General features: G+C 39.3%; 1 protein-coding gene across 3 annotated transcripts in view; it reads left to right on the top strand.

The window, feature by feature from the left end:
- DOCK1 (dedicator of cytokinesis 1) overlaps nucleotides 1-16,352 on the top strand; it is a 284,156-nt gene that overhangs the window by 232,500 nt on the left and 35,304 nt on the right. For all 3 annotated transcript variants that reach the window (XM_035547636.2, XM_035547635.2, XM_035547637.2), the window contains exons 39-44: nucleotides 6,689-6,778; nucleotides 9,142-9,246; nucleotides 12,790-12,931; nucleotides 13,108-13,186; nucleotides 13,463-13,547; nucleotides 15,156-15,242. In XM_035547636.2, coding sequence (XP_035403529.1) covers nucleotides 6,689-6,778; nucleotides 9,142-9,246; nucleotides 12,790-12,931; nucleotides 13,108-13,186; nucleotides 13,463-13,547; nucleotides 15,156-15,242 — 588 coding nt within the window. The remainder of the gene's footprint in view (nucleotides 1-6,688; nucleotides 6,779-9,141; nucleotides 9,247-12,789; nucleotides 12,932-13,107; nucleotides 13,187-13,462; nucleotides 13,548-15,155; nucleotides 15,243-16,352) is intronic.

The following is a 16,352-nucleotide window of genomic DNA, read 5'->3' as shown; positions in this document are numbered from 1 at the left end:
AACAATATACGAGTATATGCTGAGAATATGAAAATCTTAAATACATTTTCAAATGGAAGGTTGCCACGGTAGAATTAAGGTAATCCTCTCAATTGTGATGTTACAACATTAGGTTAAATGAAGTTCTTACTTTTACCTATGCAGTTTGCAAGTTTAGTCCAGGCTACTTTAATGGCATAACTCCATGATCAGTAACACCTCTGAAACAGTATTTATGTAAACTAACCAATTTGTTTTTTGTTTTTTGTTGTTTTTTTTTAACCGTAATTGTAAGCTGTGCTTCTGCCTGGCAGTTTCCTCTGTGTTGATTCCACCACTTTGCTTTCTCTTCCCATGAAGTTAAGAAGAGATGCCCACAGAAGGTCCTTTTACCCTGGACAGTTGTAGAACTACTTCCAGGCTTTTACAGAAGCTCAGTAGTTTGGTTTTAAAGTTGTGAGAACAGGCCTCTTTCACTCCAGCCTGCCAGGCTAACTTAAGAAGTAGCTGTGGTTAGAAGTACGTAGTCTAGAGGAGATGGGGGAAAGGGATTTCTCAAAAGGCAGTGTTTGGTTTTAAAAATACGGCATTATTTTGGAAAGGCTGATGAGTAGTTCAGCCTCTCAACAATCAAGATGCCATTCTCTTACCAGGGTAATTTCCCAAGGGGAAAGCACAAGGCGCTTCTCAAGTGCAGAACACGCATGAAACTTGCTCCTTAAGTATTAACACGCAGGGTGAGGTGAATTCAGAGGAAGGTGTAATCTTCTGTATTCTCCAGGCACAGAAACATACCACTTCTAGACCAGAAGTGCCTGAGAAATTTGTAATTTAATAGGACTGAATTGGGGCTTGCACTGAATGTCATTTGTCTGAGAACAAAATACTAGCCTTCACCACAAGTATCCCTGTTATTTGTGGTTTGAGACCCTTGTCATAGCACTCCTTTTGATTTCTGTTTTTTAATAGATTAGCATGCTTGCTTTCTTATCTTTCTTTGACTTTTGGTCTTGAACAGAGTCTTCTATAAAAATTCAGTATACCCTTAACTTTCAGTGATTAACACTGTCAGGTACAGTTTCTGTTCTTCAACATCTTGGACTTAATTCCTTATCAGTAATACTTGTCATTACTTTACCAAGCCCCTTCTTTCCAAAAGGAAAAGTTGCTACTTTTAAGTTTTCCTAGGACATGTATATATTTTTTCCTCTCTGCTGGCTTATTCTCCTTTACTGTTTTGCTCTTTCCAGTCTCATTTTCATCTCTCTTGGTTTTTGCCCTTAAAAGCTTTATCTTCACTCTTATCACGGCGGTCTAACCTATCCTTTGAACTGCTCTGAAGTGTTTGCTCTTTCTGTGTTTTCCTGAAGTCATGTAATTTTCAATAAAGCCCTTAATCCAGGGACTTTACTGAAAATTGCTAGGCTAGAGTATATCACAGTGAGAAGGTGAAATAGAGGCAGTAATAAAGGGAAGAGGGAAAAGGGTGAATTTTGTTCTGTGTGGAGTGGTTGATGTTAGTCAATGCTAATGTACTTCTGATGCCAAGAAATACTCCGTTGTCGTTGACAAAGATAAGATTTCATTTTTAAAGAGGCTTATATGGTCTCTGTAGCCATAAAGGAAGCAGCAGCTTTCTTATCCCTGCACAGCAAAATGTACGAACTGCAACATGTTTCAGGTTTGCCAGTGGATGCCGCAGTCTATAAATCAGTAAATGTTTTCTACTGCTCCTTCATAAATTGAAAGTGTTGGTCCTGTAGAGAAAAAAAATAAATAAATGCACACTGCTCACACTCATTTCCACTCCTCCACCCCTCCTGTCCCCTTACCACCTCAAAAAAAAAAAAAATGTTTTTGCTGTCTTACTGGAGCCAGAAAACACAAAGTATTTGAAACGTCCCAGTAAGTGCAATGCTTTGCCTTTAAATGTGTTTTTTCCAGTTCGTAGGATGGCAATGAATGCCTTTTTCCATCTAACTAGATAGCGGTGAAATTCACCTCTTCACAAAAAGTCAGTGCAAGGCTTGTGTCCAGCTTGTACCCACTTCAGATCGATCGTAAACCCTTACAGAAAACTGTGAAGGAAAGGGCAGGCTTCAGAGCAAAGATACATTGCAACCGCGTTCCAAAGGAATACAGCAAGTTGTTCGAAAGAGTTACCAAAATGGGTATATCTTAGACCTGTTGAATGCTACGCTAGCAATGGAGAAATGCTGTTTTAATACCGTATTTAAAATGTTAAGCCTTCATGGTGGTTACTTCATGCCATCTAAAATGTAAACGGTGTTGGGAATGTCCCTCATACTTGAGAATATTGCATGATAGCATACTACTTTATTTCATTTTTACTGACGGTTAGCTCAGCAGCAGCTAAAAAGTATACTAAGATCCTCCTTTGCTGCTGTTACAGAACCTCAAAAACTAAATTGGATGCTGGACAACAAATAATCTGGACTTCAAAAATAGATTAAATTGCTACTTCCTCCATAAGAAGATCTCCTCTTGAATCCTCAAAGTCTTTCCCGTAAAAATTTGCTGCATGTGTCTGCGCAACTTAATTTAGGCTATGCACATTTTTCGTACACCTTTAGTATAAAAGAAGTATTTTCCTTCCACTATCGTAAACCTCTCTCTCTGGTGCACTATCCAGATAAATTGTTTCTTGCATTAATGAGTTGCACATCATACAAATCCTGTGTAGTAGCTCCCCGTACAGCTCATTCCTCCAGAAGACCTGCCATGTCGTGGGCAAAGCTGGGAAAACTTCCAATGCAGGAAATCTGTGAGGCAGCAGATGGGGAGTTATTGACCTTCAGAAGTATAGATTTCATTTATCAGAATCCTTTGCCACAGCCATGCTGCCCTCACCTGAATAAATTTGCTCTGTACAAAACAGAATTTTTTCAGAGGGTGTTTTAAATGCACAGTTCCTGCTGCTGCTGTGACGTTGAGAAAAATACTGGATTTAGTTTTACTTTCAGCAACATTGCAGGTATTGTAGTCCAGCTGCACAAACAATGGGGAGAAAAGCCAGTGGTTAATTGACTCATGGACCTCGGGAGTTCAGGGCACTTGACATTTTACAGATTGAGTCTTATAATACAACTCCTTGCCATTCCTTCAGAGGGTTGAGCTGGACAATTGGATTTCAGAATAGAGATGCTGGAGCAGAGTGGGGTTTTTAAGAGGCAAGAGCAACAAAAAGTAAGTCCTGTTCACTAGACAAATTCCTTGGCTGGAGACGTGCCAGTTCAGACACTGGCAAAAACTGAAAGAATCTTTTCCCACAGCTGGGCAGTTTTAGCATGCATCTGCTGTGGAATAGAAAGAGAGTGGGTTTACCTCTTAGCTATACCGGAAAGTATTCCATTAAAATAATGTGACAAAAGAGGTGTAGTGTAACTAGTAAACTAACTTTTAAAGATTTTTTAGAGTAATTCCGGTAGTTTAAGTCAGAAACAAATGTTGTTCATAATGCCCATTTTGTTTCCTATTCATCTCTGCTTACACATGAGGAAATGGTTATTAAAATGGAAGAACACGAGGATTGTGGGACTACTGCACATATGCTGGAGATAAACTATATCATAATTAATTTGAGGATTCATTTTTTAGGCTCTCTGGTCTGTACCATTTATGAAACTTATTTCTCATGTTTGTGTTCAGTAATACAGACTCAGAGGGGTGTGATGGGGCTGGGGAGGCGCTTCCTGCTGAGTGCCATAGAAACACAGCCCCTGCTCTGGAGTGCTTGCAGTCTTGTCTGACAAGGATGGGGGGGGGGGGGGCGGGGGGAAAGACAAAAATAAGATAGGTGCAATTAGTTTTGCATGCAGCATTAGGACCAAACCAGGGCTTTCAGTTGCCAAATGTGCTTTGAAAATGCGTTGCAAGGTCTGTGCTTATTCAGGATTCATTAAAAGAACTGAATGAGGTTGTTTACAATGTTCATGTAAATCTAAAATTATTTAGACTTGCATTTATTTCAAATCTCATTCAGCTACAAAGCTGTTTGCCTGAGATGATCTATAAATATTTTCACAATAGGAAATAGAGTAGAAGTGCTTCAGTTTTGGAGAGTGACTGGTTGAATCTGGAGCAAGCAGAGAACCAAGGCAAGGACAATGATGGTAACGCTGTTTTCTTTGAAGTGAAAATGTGCAGAAGTAGTTATGGATGACTGAAGTTAAGAAGACAGCATTCAGAATGAAGAAAGGTTAAGTGGTTTTGAAAGGTTTCACTTGCTGACTTACCTGCCAACCAAGTATTGGTTTAGTTTCTATAAATTGGTAGTGTTGCTCCTCTGAGTCAAAATTAGCCCAGTCTAGTATGTGAGAGCACGCTCACTCCATTCTCTGTAAATATGCCTGTACTATTTAGCTCATGGTAATTTTTGTTTAGAGATAAAAATACACTCCGTATCATCATTCTGCATTAGATACATAGCAGGGATAAAAACATTGTGAGCTTGCCATTTGTAAAACGTGTTACAGAGTGTAGGAACTGCCTCGTGATTTCCTGCAGATGTGGGTCCCTCATTATGGTGATTGTAATCAGTCATTCCAATATGGCTTTCGTCTTCAAGGCACTTTACAAACATTAGGTAACTTGTGCTTATTCCAGTCCTCTTCCTTAGATAAACAATACTATGAAAGTTGTTGTAGAAATGACAAAAATCAGAGAAGGGGTTAAATATTGTGTGAATCGCAAGGCCGAGTTTATCACTGCTCAGTCCCTGCTTGCCCAGGCATCCCATCTGAGGGAAGATGTCTGGTTTTTTTCTTTAGGATTCAAAAACTTCTTTCCAGACATACCAGCAACTTCCTGTGAGGATTCTGGCTCGTATTTCTCCTGTACTTTGAGAGCCTGCCATGTCCCATACCTGTTGTTCCTGTTACCACCTAGAGCTTCCTTTCGAAGCTCCTCATCTCTGCCGTCAGCAGCTCTTCGGGCTGCTTCTTTCCATCCCTTCCCTCTCTTATTCTGCGGGACAGGTTTTCAGTCCAGCCTCTGGTTTGCAGGACACGTGCCTCCCTTTGAGAGTTGGTTCCTTCTTTTCCAGCGAGGGGCAGGGAGGAAGAGCAACCATTGGGGCCTACTCCACGTCTTGCTTTTGTGGCAGCGGCCTGTTACTCCTGGTGGAAGACTTAGCTGAGTGTTCAGCCTGCCTGGTCTACAAATTGCCACTTTGTAGGGGAAAAAAAAATATCTATATCTATATCTATATATATATACTGTATCTCCCAGTCTGGGGTTTGTGCCACAAGATCAGGAGGAGCTGCGGACACCTGAGCCAGCACGCAGCAGGTGGTGCTGGCAGTGCACAGTAACTCCGTGCATCTTGTCCGTTTGTAGGGGTTTGCTCTTAGTTTTAAAGTCTCAGCATCTATAGAACTAAGGCACTTTCAGGAAAAAGTTTTATATTTTTTTCTAAGTCTTCCTGAAATACTAATAAATGCAATTTCAACTTGCAGATCAGAAGACAAATAAAATTCACCAGTGTTTATTTGGGGCTTTGAGCGATGGCAGGATTCGTTTCGTCAGTGTGTTTTGGGGTGGTTTTGGTTAACAGTGGTTTTGTGGGGGTAAGCCGTTTCTCCTTGGTGCAGTGAGTTAAAGCAGGCAGGACAGATGCAGGAGTGTGTCCCACGTGAAGGTTTCCCCAGCAGTGCCATGTCCCTCCTCTCTCCCCAGCACCCGGCTTCCATCATCGCCGGGAGGTTGTGGGGCTCCCTCCAAAACTCTTCCTCCTGTGCACCAGATGTCCTTGGGAGCAGTGGGAAGGAAACATTTCAGCCCTTTGGCTCAATCCTCTTTCATCCTACTGCAGTTTGGAGCTGTGGCTGTCTCCATGTTTCAGCAGGGCAAGGAACATGTGGCCTGGTGCTGAGAGGAGAATAGGTGATGTGAACAGGGATGTAAATTAAGACAAAGGGTAATATGGGGCAAATTGATTTATGACTCATTCCAATTCTCTTTTTTATTTTATAAAGTGAGGTCAGCAGTGCCAGCCAAATTTCAGCAGCAAGGCAGATTATCAGGTTTGATCTTAGGTATCCTGGTGTGCTAATTTAAGCATTTTGGGGGGGTTGAATGGTTCTTTACATTTACAGTAGAAAAAATTAAAAATACACATTTAAAAGCATTCTTGCTACTGCTCATTAAGATTGTTGGCTTCTGAAGAGCTGAAGGATATTGTTAAATTAGTTTGGGTCAGTTGAGGCGGTTGCTGAATTTCATGGTTGAAGAATAAGGGAAGGAAAAGAACCAATGGAAATATGATGAATAATTGTTCAAAGCAATATCTGCAAATTGCCTCTCCTGTCTAATATAGATTATAGATATTAGAGGGAAAGAGAGGTGATTATGAACTATAATCAACCAACAACATTTCTCAGAAGCCCGAGGTTCTGGGTGGCTTTGTGGGCAGGCCATGTTTACACATTACTGGGTATCTAGTTGGGCTAGCAGGAATCATTTTATTTCTGAAGTAATAGGAACATTTTACTTGATTTGCATTAAAGAGAGACATATGGGTAATGTTGTCACAGCTATTTGGTACATCTGATGCACAGTGTTTTCGAGCATGTGACACAATGCATTGTGTTGTGTTTTATTAAGATTTATTTTATTCCAATTTCGTTGCTTAACCAAGGTATATAATTCAGGTTTTTTGTTGTTTTGTGATTTATTTTTTTTTCAACAGATGTGGGAAGAGGCCATTGCCTTGGGTAAAGAACTTGCAGAACAGTATGAAAATGAAATGTTTGATTATGAACAACTCAGTGAACTGCTGGTAGGTTTTTTAAATAACATAGACATATTTTCCAGAAGGTAATTTCTAAGTATTTAAAATAATATTGAAAATCTTTCTTGTCAAATGCCAAGATGGATGCCTGCTCTGCCTTTTTTAGACAAATGTTGATTATCTGGCTACTACTGGTCTGAAAAAGACTTTTATTATTATTTTTTATCTGAAAGAGAAATGTTGCGGTCATGTTAAGCTGATTTATCTGTAGTATAAAAGGAAATTTGGAATTTAAATATAAATAGGAACATGAAAAAATCTCCTTTCTAGTTCAAGTGTCTTTCCACATTAACGTTCCTTTTTTAGGTATGAATAATCCACAAGCATTCATGTCTACAGTCAGTTATTTTTGCCCTGACACTACCCATTCATTATGCCTGCACCATTTTTCTTATGCTCTTCTCCAACAAGATAAATGGCAGCTGTCACTTTCCCTCCTAACTTCCCAGCCATTTTCACAGGAGTTGGTAGACGTTTCCAGTTAGGTTCAGAAAATTCTTGAATTTCAGATTTTTGATACATTTTTCCTTTGCACTCAGCAGAGTACATTGTCCTTAATATCTTTTAATTGTGTTTTGGTTTTATCCCAGTCTGCCTAAGGTGCCGTTGCACCCTCTCTCTCTGCTGACACCAGCCCTCAGTTTGAGACTGGCTAGGAGCCATCTCCCCAGGAGCATCTCCTGGGGACAAAAGAGTGAAGCCAAATACCACTCTTCTTAATTTTATGGTTGCTTCAGTCCTTTACGTGTTTTTCACTTTCGAGCAGTCCATCATTCTGCCCTCCAGCTCTCCAGAGCTGAATTTGTTTCCCTTTTTTCTGTGTTTCTGTGTCTTTTTAACTATTTTTAGTGCCAAGCTGATTGTAGTTGTCTGCCTAGCAGATCTGGAGTCTGTTTCTGCATCCTTTTTACTCCAGGGGCTAAAGGCTATAAGTAGAGAGCATTTCTTAGGCAGTGTCGTAGGCAAGAAGTATCCTCCTCAGCCTGCTGCCTGCATTGCTATCCATGGGGCTGTATTCAACAGAAAATATTCTGCGTAATATCAAAGGTAGAGATTGCTCCTGAGCTAGAAATGATTCTCTTGCGTCAGGTACAATCATTCACCAGTAGATAACTATTCTGAGACTTTCGTTTTTAATTCTCTGTTTCCTTTCTTTATGCTTGCGCACAGGAACACGAACAGCTTTTGTCACGAAGGTGCCCACACTTTACTTTATCATACTTCATCCGTTTTTTGCAGCAGAAGTTTGAATTTGCACTTTGTACCTTGTAGCTGATGGTCAAAAACACTGAGTTACATGTCTTTTGCCATTTCTCTCCCAGAGCAACCACGTCGTAGCTTACATTAAGGGACATAATTCCAGGAGAAGCAGTGATATAAACTGGGTATGGTTCTGTCTGCATATCGAAATGAAGTTTCCCTCCTCTTGTATTAGGGGAAATCCAGAACTGCCCACTTCTCAGGTCAAACAACTGAATTTATCTGCTATTTTTTTTAATAATTTCATCTGTTAGGAATCCATCCCTGATAAGGGAAAGATGAAAATTCAAGCTGCAGTATGAGTCACGTCTTGCAAACCTGATAGGCATTTCTTATTGGTGCTACTGAATAACCTTAGCAAGCAAGTTTTGTGGTTTTGATTTTTTTTTCCACAATAAAAATTAAAAGGGATTTTTTGTTTCCTTCTGTTATCCCTATTGTCTCTTTTGTTCAAGCAATATTAAATATTAGATTCTAAGACAATTCACAAATGACAAAATAATTTTGCTACAGCTGAACTGAGACGTATATGGCAGGTCTGGGTCTTCGTAGTCTTCTTGCCATTTACTGTTATCTGTCATATGGGAGCAGTAAAAAACCTCTCTGAAAATCCAAATTCATTCTCTTATCAAAAGTAATAGACTAAAAATAAGCTAATGAACAGATCATCTAATGCTGCACATTTGTTATTATTTCATCATTTGAGATAAAGAAGGATTCCACTTGGAAAGCAGATGGTGTCTGACATGCATGTGTTTATTCCAAAAGTTATATTTTTCTTCAATTCTCAACCGTGTGCTTTCCATATGCAAATAAATAGTTGTAAATATGGAAAAGAAATAGTAGAAAAACGTAATGATATGTAACATCTGAAAACTGAGAAGTCAGCACCATCAAGAACTAGCTTTAGCAGTGTGCACTTCACTATTTCGGTGTTTCAGCATCAGCAGTGTTGCAACCACAAATTCAGGTTGCTTTGATGACCTTCATCAAAATTCCATTATTAGTTGTGGAATAGGGAGATACAGCAAGATTTATAAACAGTTTGCTTAAAGTTTAGTTCATTAACATTCCTCCTGTTTATTTTGCAGAGAAAGCAAGCCCAGTTCTATGAAAACATTGTGAAAGTGATAAGACCAAAACCAGATTATTTTGCTGTTGGATACTACGGCCAGGGATTTCCGACATTCATAAGAGTAAGTGTCCACCTTTTTCCACAGGCTGTAGCCTGGTTTCTTGATTTGGAAATTTCACTCTGTTGTGGTGACAGTACATTAGTGTATGTCAGTGTTATTTACTGTCTACCTAATGTTGGCGGTTGTTTTGTAGCTCTATAAAACAATCATCAGTTCTTCATTCTCAATTTCCAATAGGGCATTGTAGAATTTTAGTAGAGAAGCTTTTTCTTCCAAAATACCCAGTAGGTCTTAAGGGTTTGTATCACTGGTAATGAAGATATATTACCCAATCCATAAATTGGGGTGAAAATCAGCACCACCAGAAACAGTGACATTTTTGCCTGACAGGTATTTGTATACAGCAGAGAAGCCAAATAGATGTGATTGTGTTTCCATGGGAGTGCATTTTCCAGCATAGTCAAGAAAATGAATTTGATATCAAAAGTGTGTGTGTGATACCTTTAAATGCAGTCTTTTATCATTAATTTTCATTAGCATAGTCAATTTACAACATACGTCACTTAGTTGGTGCTGGTGACGCAAGTCTAGTAACATTTTAAGTTTTTTTCCACCGATGCCAGGATTGTTATGGAGTTGAACTAGCGTTTAAATAAGGATGGGGAGTTAACACATCTGAATTGCAACTCTGTCATGAGTATCTGGGCGCTGGCATTTGCCAGTCCGTGACATGGAAATAACACATTAGCTATTTAGCCGCTCTGCTGCTCATATCTATCTTAAGAGCTCAGGATTTTCAGTTTGGAAAGAGTCTGTCTCCAAACCCCTGTGGAATGCTTCCAGTAGATTTAAGGCGGTTCAAGAAACAGAAGAAAAAGATTACTTATGCTCCAGGGTAGACAGAGAGATGCAGTCGCAGGCCAGGGGCTGGTGGTAGGTTTCCTCCTGAAAATGCATGTTGAAGAGATGAGTTCGTAATTCTAACTGCATGGTTCTACGTCAACTCATTCCAAAGATGCCATAATAAATACCAGCAGCTAACCCAAGCCTGTGCTGAAGCCTGGCTTACTAGATAAATCCAATGAATGGTGATTAAGCTGGTTTTGTTAGCTTTTGTGTGGTCAGCATTGTGTATTAAAGGTGCATGTAAAATACAGGTGCATTAAAAGTGAAGAAGTACAGGCTGATTTCATTAAAAGGTTGTCTTAGAGTGGTTCTCCCTCACAGAAATCTTAAGATCGGGTACCCAGACCAAAGCTTAAAAAGTATTTGGGGGGAAGGAAAAGGCTTTCAAAAATCCCAAGAAGTAAAACATTTACTTTGAGTAATCAGGTCGTTGTTTGGCAAAAGCCTCCTTTCCCACTGAATACCTAAAGATCTCATGAAGAAATAAAAATTCTTGAATCGTCCCAAGAAGCTGTAGAAGCGAGTGGCTTTTCGTGTGCCCTGGCTCTCTGTAATGCAGGTATGCTTGTACCATGTGTGCATCCTGCAAAGTGCCACAAATTATTGGTTCTTTGCAGCTGAAAGCAAGCTACCCCAGGCAGTTTCTGCCAGGCTGGGACTGAACTTTTCAGCATCCATTGTGTGCAGACCATCAAACAAAACTGGGAGATGAGCTCTTGTGTGTTAGCCCACTGCTTGGTCTCCAAATTACAGCTGGGCAACCTTTGCCAAAGTGACTTTGAGCTCCCAGGAAAGTGGCAGGCTCATCAGCACCCAGAGCTGCCCTGGAGCGTCTGCAGTGCCGTTCTGCAAGCTGCCACAGCCGTATGTTAGTGACAGACGCACGTGCATGATGCTGCGCGAGCTGCTCTGGGTCCTGGATCAAGACTGATGCTAAAGAGATGTGATGTGGAAAAAACAAGAGTTACTGTGGTGTCAGGAGTACACGTAGAGTAATGTACGTATAGCATCTTTTATCAAGTGTCAGGCAATAAAAATGTTTGCGGTACATTGAGTAAGAAAAACGTTAATAAGAAATTTTTTAAATGTTTATTAATCTCTTAGGTTTTACCAGACAAAAAGCATTCATTAGCTGGGAAGAAGGAGTCACTATTAAGACTGACTGACCTGTAGAAAATGATTGAATCAATACTTTATGATATTCCTCTAGAGAAGGCTTGCATCAACAGGCGTCTCCAGAATGATGAGTGTTCAGTAAATTCGGGGATACCTTTGCAGAGGGGCTTGAGGCTATGAGGAAAGTTGGCGTGCCCCAGGCAACACCCAGCAACTTGGGGCACATTTCAGCGGTGTGGCAGTGGGGCGGTTAGTGTCAGCCCCTAGCTCCATGATACGTGTACATGTGCAGAGCGTGATTTTCCAGTCGAAGCACCACGTTAAACTCCGCAGTCACAGGCATGCGATGCGGAGTTGTGTTACACTGCTGTATGAATATTGAGCTGCTTTTTCTCTTCGCAACTGAGTGATTGGTTTGTAAGTGCAAGAAAACACTTAGCATGCTTCACAAAAGGCATGCGAATTGGTCAGTGTGATAAACGAGCAATAAAATGCCGAAAATTTGCATATTAAGAGCCTTGCTGACTGAGACAATTCAAAATACAAGCTTGTTCATCTATTGTGATTTTCCCTGTGAATTACAGGTATATATACACTTCTCTAGACATAGAGAGTATGCTTTGATCTACTCTGAGTGTCAAAAGGCAGCAGTGCAGAACTAAGCCCTATTGGACAATTGTAAATTATTCTGGTTCTCTCCCCCTAGTTGTAACACCCTTCTCCTAGTCAGTGCTGAATAATTCTTTCACCAAGCGTTCATTCCAAAATGAGTAATGAGGTTAAGCAAATTCAGATGTGTTATGCTCATACCAAAAATTCCTTCAGTGTGTTTGATCAGTTAACAATATGCAAGCTGTCTTTTACATCCTCCTTTAGAATTTAATGCGTAGGTTCAGTACATAAATGGAATGTATGAAGGATATCTGAATTTTCTTTATTATTAAAAGGAATACTGTATATATTTAATAATTTTAAAATTACTCCATGTGCAGACAACTGTGCAATGGCAAAAATCTAATAGGCTAATGTAAAGTCTAGGTTGCCTCAGTCATTTTAAAAGAGGATTTTGGATCTTGCTACTAAAATGGCATTATTTTGTGTTTATATTTTCCTCTGCTACTCTTGCTTGCTTGCATCAATATCTTTTAATAAATGTTTACCTATAAAAAAACTGGTTTTGTAGTTTCCTTCCATTCCCCCATTAACTGTGGAAGATGGATGAGAGGAATTACAGAGGGAGATCTTGGATTTGATGGACGTAATTTGTCTTGATACATTTTCAGTGGGCACTTATTTTATAGGTCCTTGCAGTCATGTCTTTAGGTCCCATTGAATTCAGCGTGGTTTATACATAAGCCTAAAAGTAAGCATATGCTTAAGGGTCTCAGTACTGAATTGAAGTTAAGGAAAGACATCTGTGCTTTATCGAATTGGTGTAAAATACTTGTAAACTCTCGATTATATCCTAATGTTAGGAATGTTACGTATCTCACTGACCATTATTAAAGTCAACTCTTCTGAGATCCTGGCTCGTTACTGGGAGCACTGGTCTAAGGATTTTACCTCTCGATTTGTTTCCAGAACAAAGTCTTCATTTACCGGGGAAAGGAGTACGAACGCCGTGAAGACTTTGAAGCAAGGTTATTAACTCAGTTTCCAAATGCAGAAAAAATGAAAACAACATCTCCACCAGGCGACGACATTAAAAACTCCTCTGGCCAGTGTATCCTTGGGTTGTGCAGCAGCTCCTGCAGATGGACTATCTGTGGGCAGTGTGAGCGGCCGGCTGTTGCTCTGTTGGTGTAACATGTTAATCTTGTTCTTTTACCCATGTTCCCATTGAAATGCCTGTTGTGCATAATGGAAGTCCTCTTTTCAGTTCTTAACCCCTGTATTCAGATATCCAGTGCTTTACTGTAAAGCCGAAGCTTGATTTACCATCTAAATTTCACAGACCAGTGTCAGAACAAATCGTGAGGTGAGTTTTGGTCATCTTTCCAAGCTTATCAGTCTCCTTTGTAACACTTAAACCAATTCTTCCTGTTGTATTATGAATATGTACATAGCCAAGGAGTGTAGTAAATGGAAGGGCATTTCATGGTCGTTCTTAATATTAGCATAGATTCTGTCTAACCCACTGGAAAAAAATGATGCCGTGTTTTATACTTACACATAAGTCTTTTTCTAGTAGTGTTTAGCAGCAATTCCTAAACAGATAGCATTTGGTTTTGATTGTGCTTTTCCCTTTCTTCAGTTTCTATAGGGTGAATGAAGTCCAACGGTTTGAGTATTCGCGGCCTGTTCGAAAAGGAGAGAAAAACCCAGACAATGAATTTGCGGTAAAAAAAATTATCTGCTTTGGGGAGTTTGCTTGTTTATTTCCATCCATTTTGATAATTTGAAATATTCATTATGTTTTGGTTATTTAAATATATGTTCTTGGCTTAAATGTGATTATTTCTCATAGAAGTTAAATAATAATAAAAAAAAAAGTTCTATTTTAAACCAATAGAAATAATAGACAGAGCTGTATTAAATTTGTTAAAAACTATTTTGAGACAGAAGCTTAAAAGCGTTACACCTGATAAGATAGATGTCTCTTGCCAAAACTTGTCTTGATCTGAAGATGCTAGTCAGGCATCTTCTAAAAACGATCTTTTTGCAGCCATGCATTTTTTTTACAAAACCATGTATTCCATCTAATGGTCAATAAAACTCCCTTTGAGCACAGCTTGTATTCATCAAGATGTTTAGAACAGGCTACACCAATTTGATTGCCCCTTTTTTATAGACACCAATTTATTCGCAGTTCTAGTAGATGCAGTTAATAATAATGTAGTAGTAGCAGCAATTAAGAAATGATACGTTAATTTATTATTTTAAGTAAAGAATGTTGTTTTCTGTAAGTAATGGGCTCTAATCTAATTTTTGTGCTCATAAATGCTGAGTATTTGGTTCCCTACAACTAAGACTGAACATTCATCCAGAGACTACTTCAATGTCTCTAGCCTCTTTTGCTGGCTGCTTTATCAAAAATTGGTAATTTCATCATCTGTGTGGGTTTAGCTAAGTAGTAAGTAAGAAACCCTCCTTTTCTAAAAAGATGATGCTAGACCAGAGTGCCACAGTTTGCAATACATGTTGAGTAGTCATAAAAATTCAAGTGTATCAAACTCGCTCTGAAAGCTCCTCTTCTGTTAATGGCAGATGGAGTAAACAGTTCCATTTTTAAAAAGCCTCACATGTACTGGTATGTTTGGCATCGGTTAAGAACCAAATATGCACATGTGAAGGGAGACAGGTTAAATTAAAATATCCTTAATTTTAAACCAGTGAGGAGATGTTACAGTAAAGTCATTGAAGGTTTCAGTTTGGTTGGATGAAATCACAGAACTGCACATTCAGGTTGGGACCTACAGGACCAGAGGGGACCTTGGGAGGGCTCAGATCGAACCCTGCCCCATGCAGGGCCAGCTCCGGATCAGCCCCAGCAGCTCGGGGCTTTACCCCAGGGGCTCTTGAAACCTCCCAGGACAGGGGGTGCACAGCCTTTCTGGGGAACCTGTCCCTCTGCTCCACTGTCCTCCTAGGCAAGAGCTTTCCTTGCTCAAGGTGATGTGGTTTTATGGAGGATGGCCCTCAAACACCTTGGAAGGTATGCAGGAAAAATGGCAGCATGGTCAGGTAGATGTTTAATATAATGTTCTCCTTTTGTTAAGAGAGCAGGGCTTTTTTTCTACTAAACCATGTGTCAGTGTCACGGTGCCAAAGCAACCACAAATTTGAATCAGTGCTATTCCATCATCTCCCCAGGCAGACTCCATCTGAAATTTTCCTCTGGCTTCATAATGTCTGTCAGATGGCAGTTCCTTTGCCTGATGATGTTTAAAGGCTTTCTTTAGATAACAGCTATCAATCTGATAGTGTGGTTTGTGTTATATTTGCAGAATATGTGGATTGAGAGAACCATCTATGTGACAGCATACAAATTACCAGGGATTCTGAGGTGGTTTGAAGTCAAATCAGTTTTCATGGTAAGATCAATTTGGCTTTATTGAGATTACGTAAAAGAATGGAGCTCTTATACAGCCAGGGAGAATTTATTTTTCTGTATGACTGTGCTTCTGTGAACAAGTAATCAATGTGACTATATCTGACATGCTAAGACAAGGGGAACTTGCGTGCTGAGGATGCTGATTATTGACTAAGGGTGACTAAAGTAATACTTTTCCACTCCTGATACGAGGAAACACATGCTGAACCTTCCAGACCTTTAGGGCAAAGTCTGCTGAAGTACTTGAAGTACTTTTGTAAAGCATTCCAGCTTTCAGCAGGTGAACCGTTAAAGCCTGTGGCTTCAGCCATGTGCCTAAATGAAGAGGGAAAAGAGGTGCTGTAGGAGAACTCTACTACATGGGAAGGAAACTAATTTGAATTTTGGAAATGAGAATTTGGGTATTTTTATTGTAATTTATTCAAAATATACCATAAGTTGAATGCATTGTGTGTGTCTGCATTTCTTCTGTACTTATCATTCACAATTAAAGATTGTTTTTGTTTCGTTTCCATAGTTAGCTAAAATATACCCTAGCAACCCCACAAAGTAACTCAAAAATAGGCATTTCTCTACTCTATCATTTAGACTGTTTAGATAAGACGTATCCATTAAGTGCCTTAAAGATTAAATTATTCTTACGCAGCTGTAATTTTTAAGTAGCAATAAAAACATTGTTACTGCAGTTTTAAATTCTCTCTTGTGAAGCATATTTTTAAAGGAAAAGAACAATTTGCATATGATTAATTAAAACCTTTTTCATTGCTCCATTGAGGTTATGTTGGACAGTTGTATTTAGATGAACAGAAGTAATGCAGAAAATTACTATGGTATCTATAGTAACAGAATATGAATGTGGTGTTTGACAGTAATAGGCAACTGAATAAAACACATTGAATTTTTAATGAATTTTGTATTTTCAGTATCATTCTGATCGAGAAGATTGTGTTTATCTTCGTCATTGCAAAAAGTGTTGTTTGTAAAAGCTGGCAAATCTGATGAAAGTCTCTTTTCCTTACAAGTTAAGAGCACAGCCTAACAGGCTGCTTTATGCAAGCAATTTGTATACATGCACCTTTAACGCCGTGCT

The sequence above is a fragment of the Cygnus atratus genome, chromosome 7 (genome assembly GCF_013377495.2).
Source record: "Cygnus atratus isolate AKBS03 ecotype Queensland, Australia chromosome 7, CAtr_DNAZoo_HiC_assembly, whole genome shotgun sequence".
Taxonomy (NCBI): Eukaryota; Metazoa; Chordata; class Aves; order Anseriformes; family Anatidae; genus Cygnus; species Cygnus atratus.
Note: the sequence above shows the minus strand (reverse complement) of the source record. Positions and strands in the feature narration are given on the sequence as shown.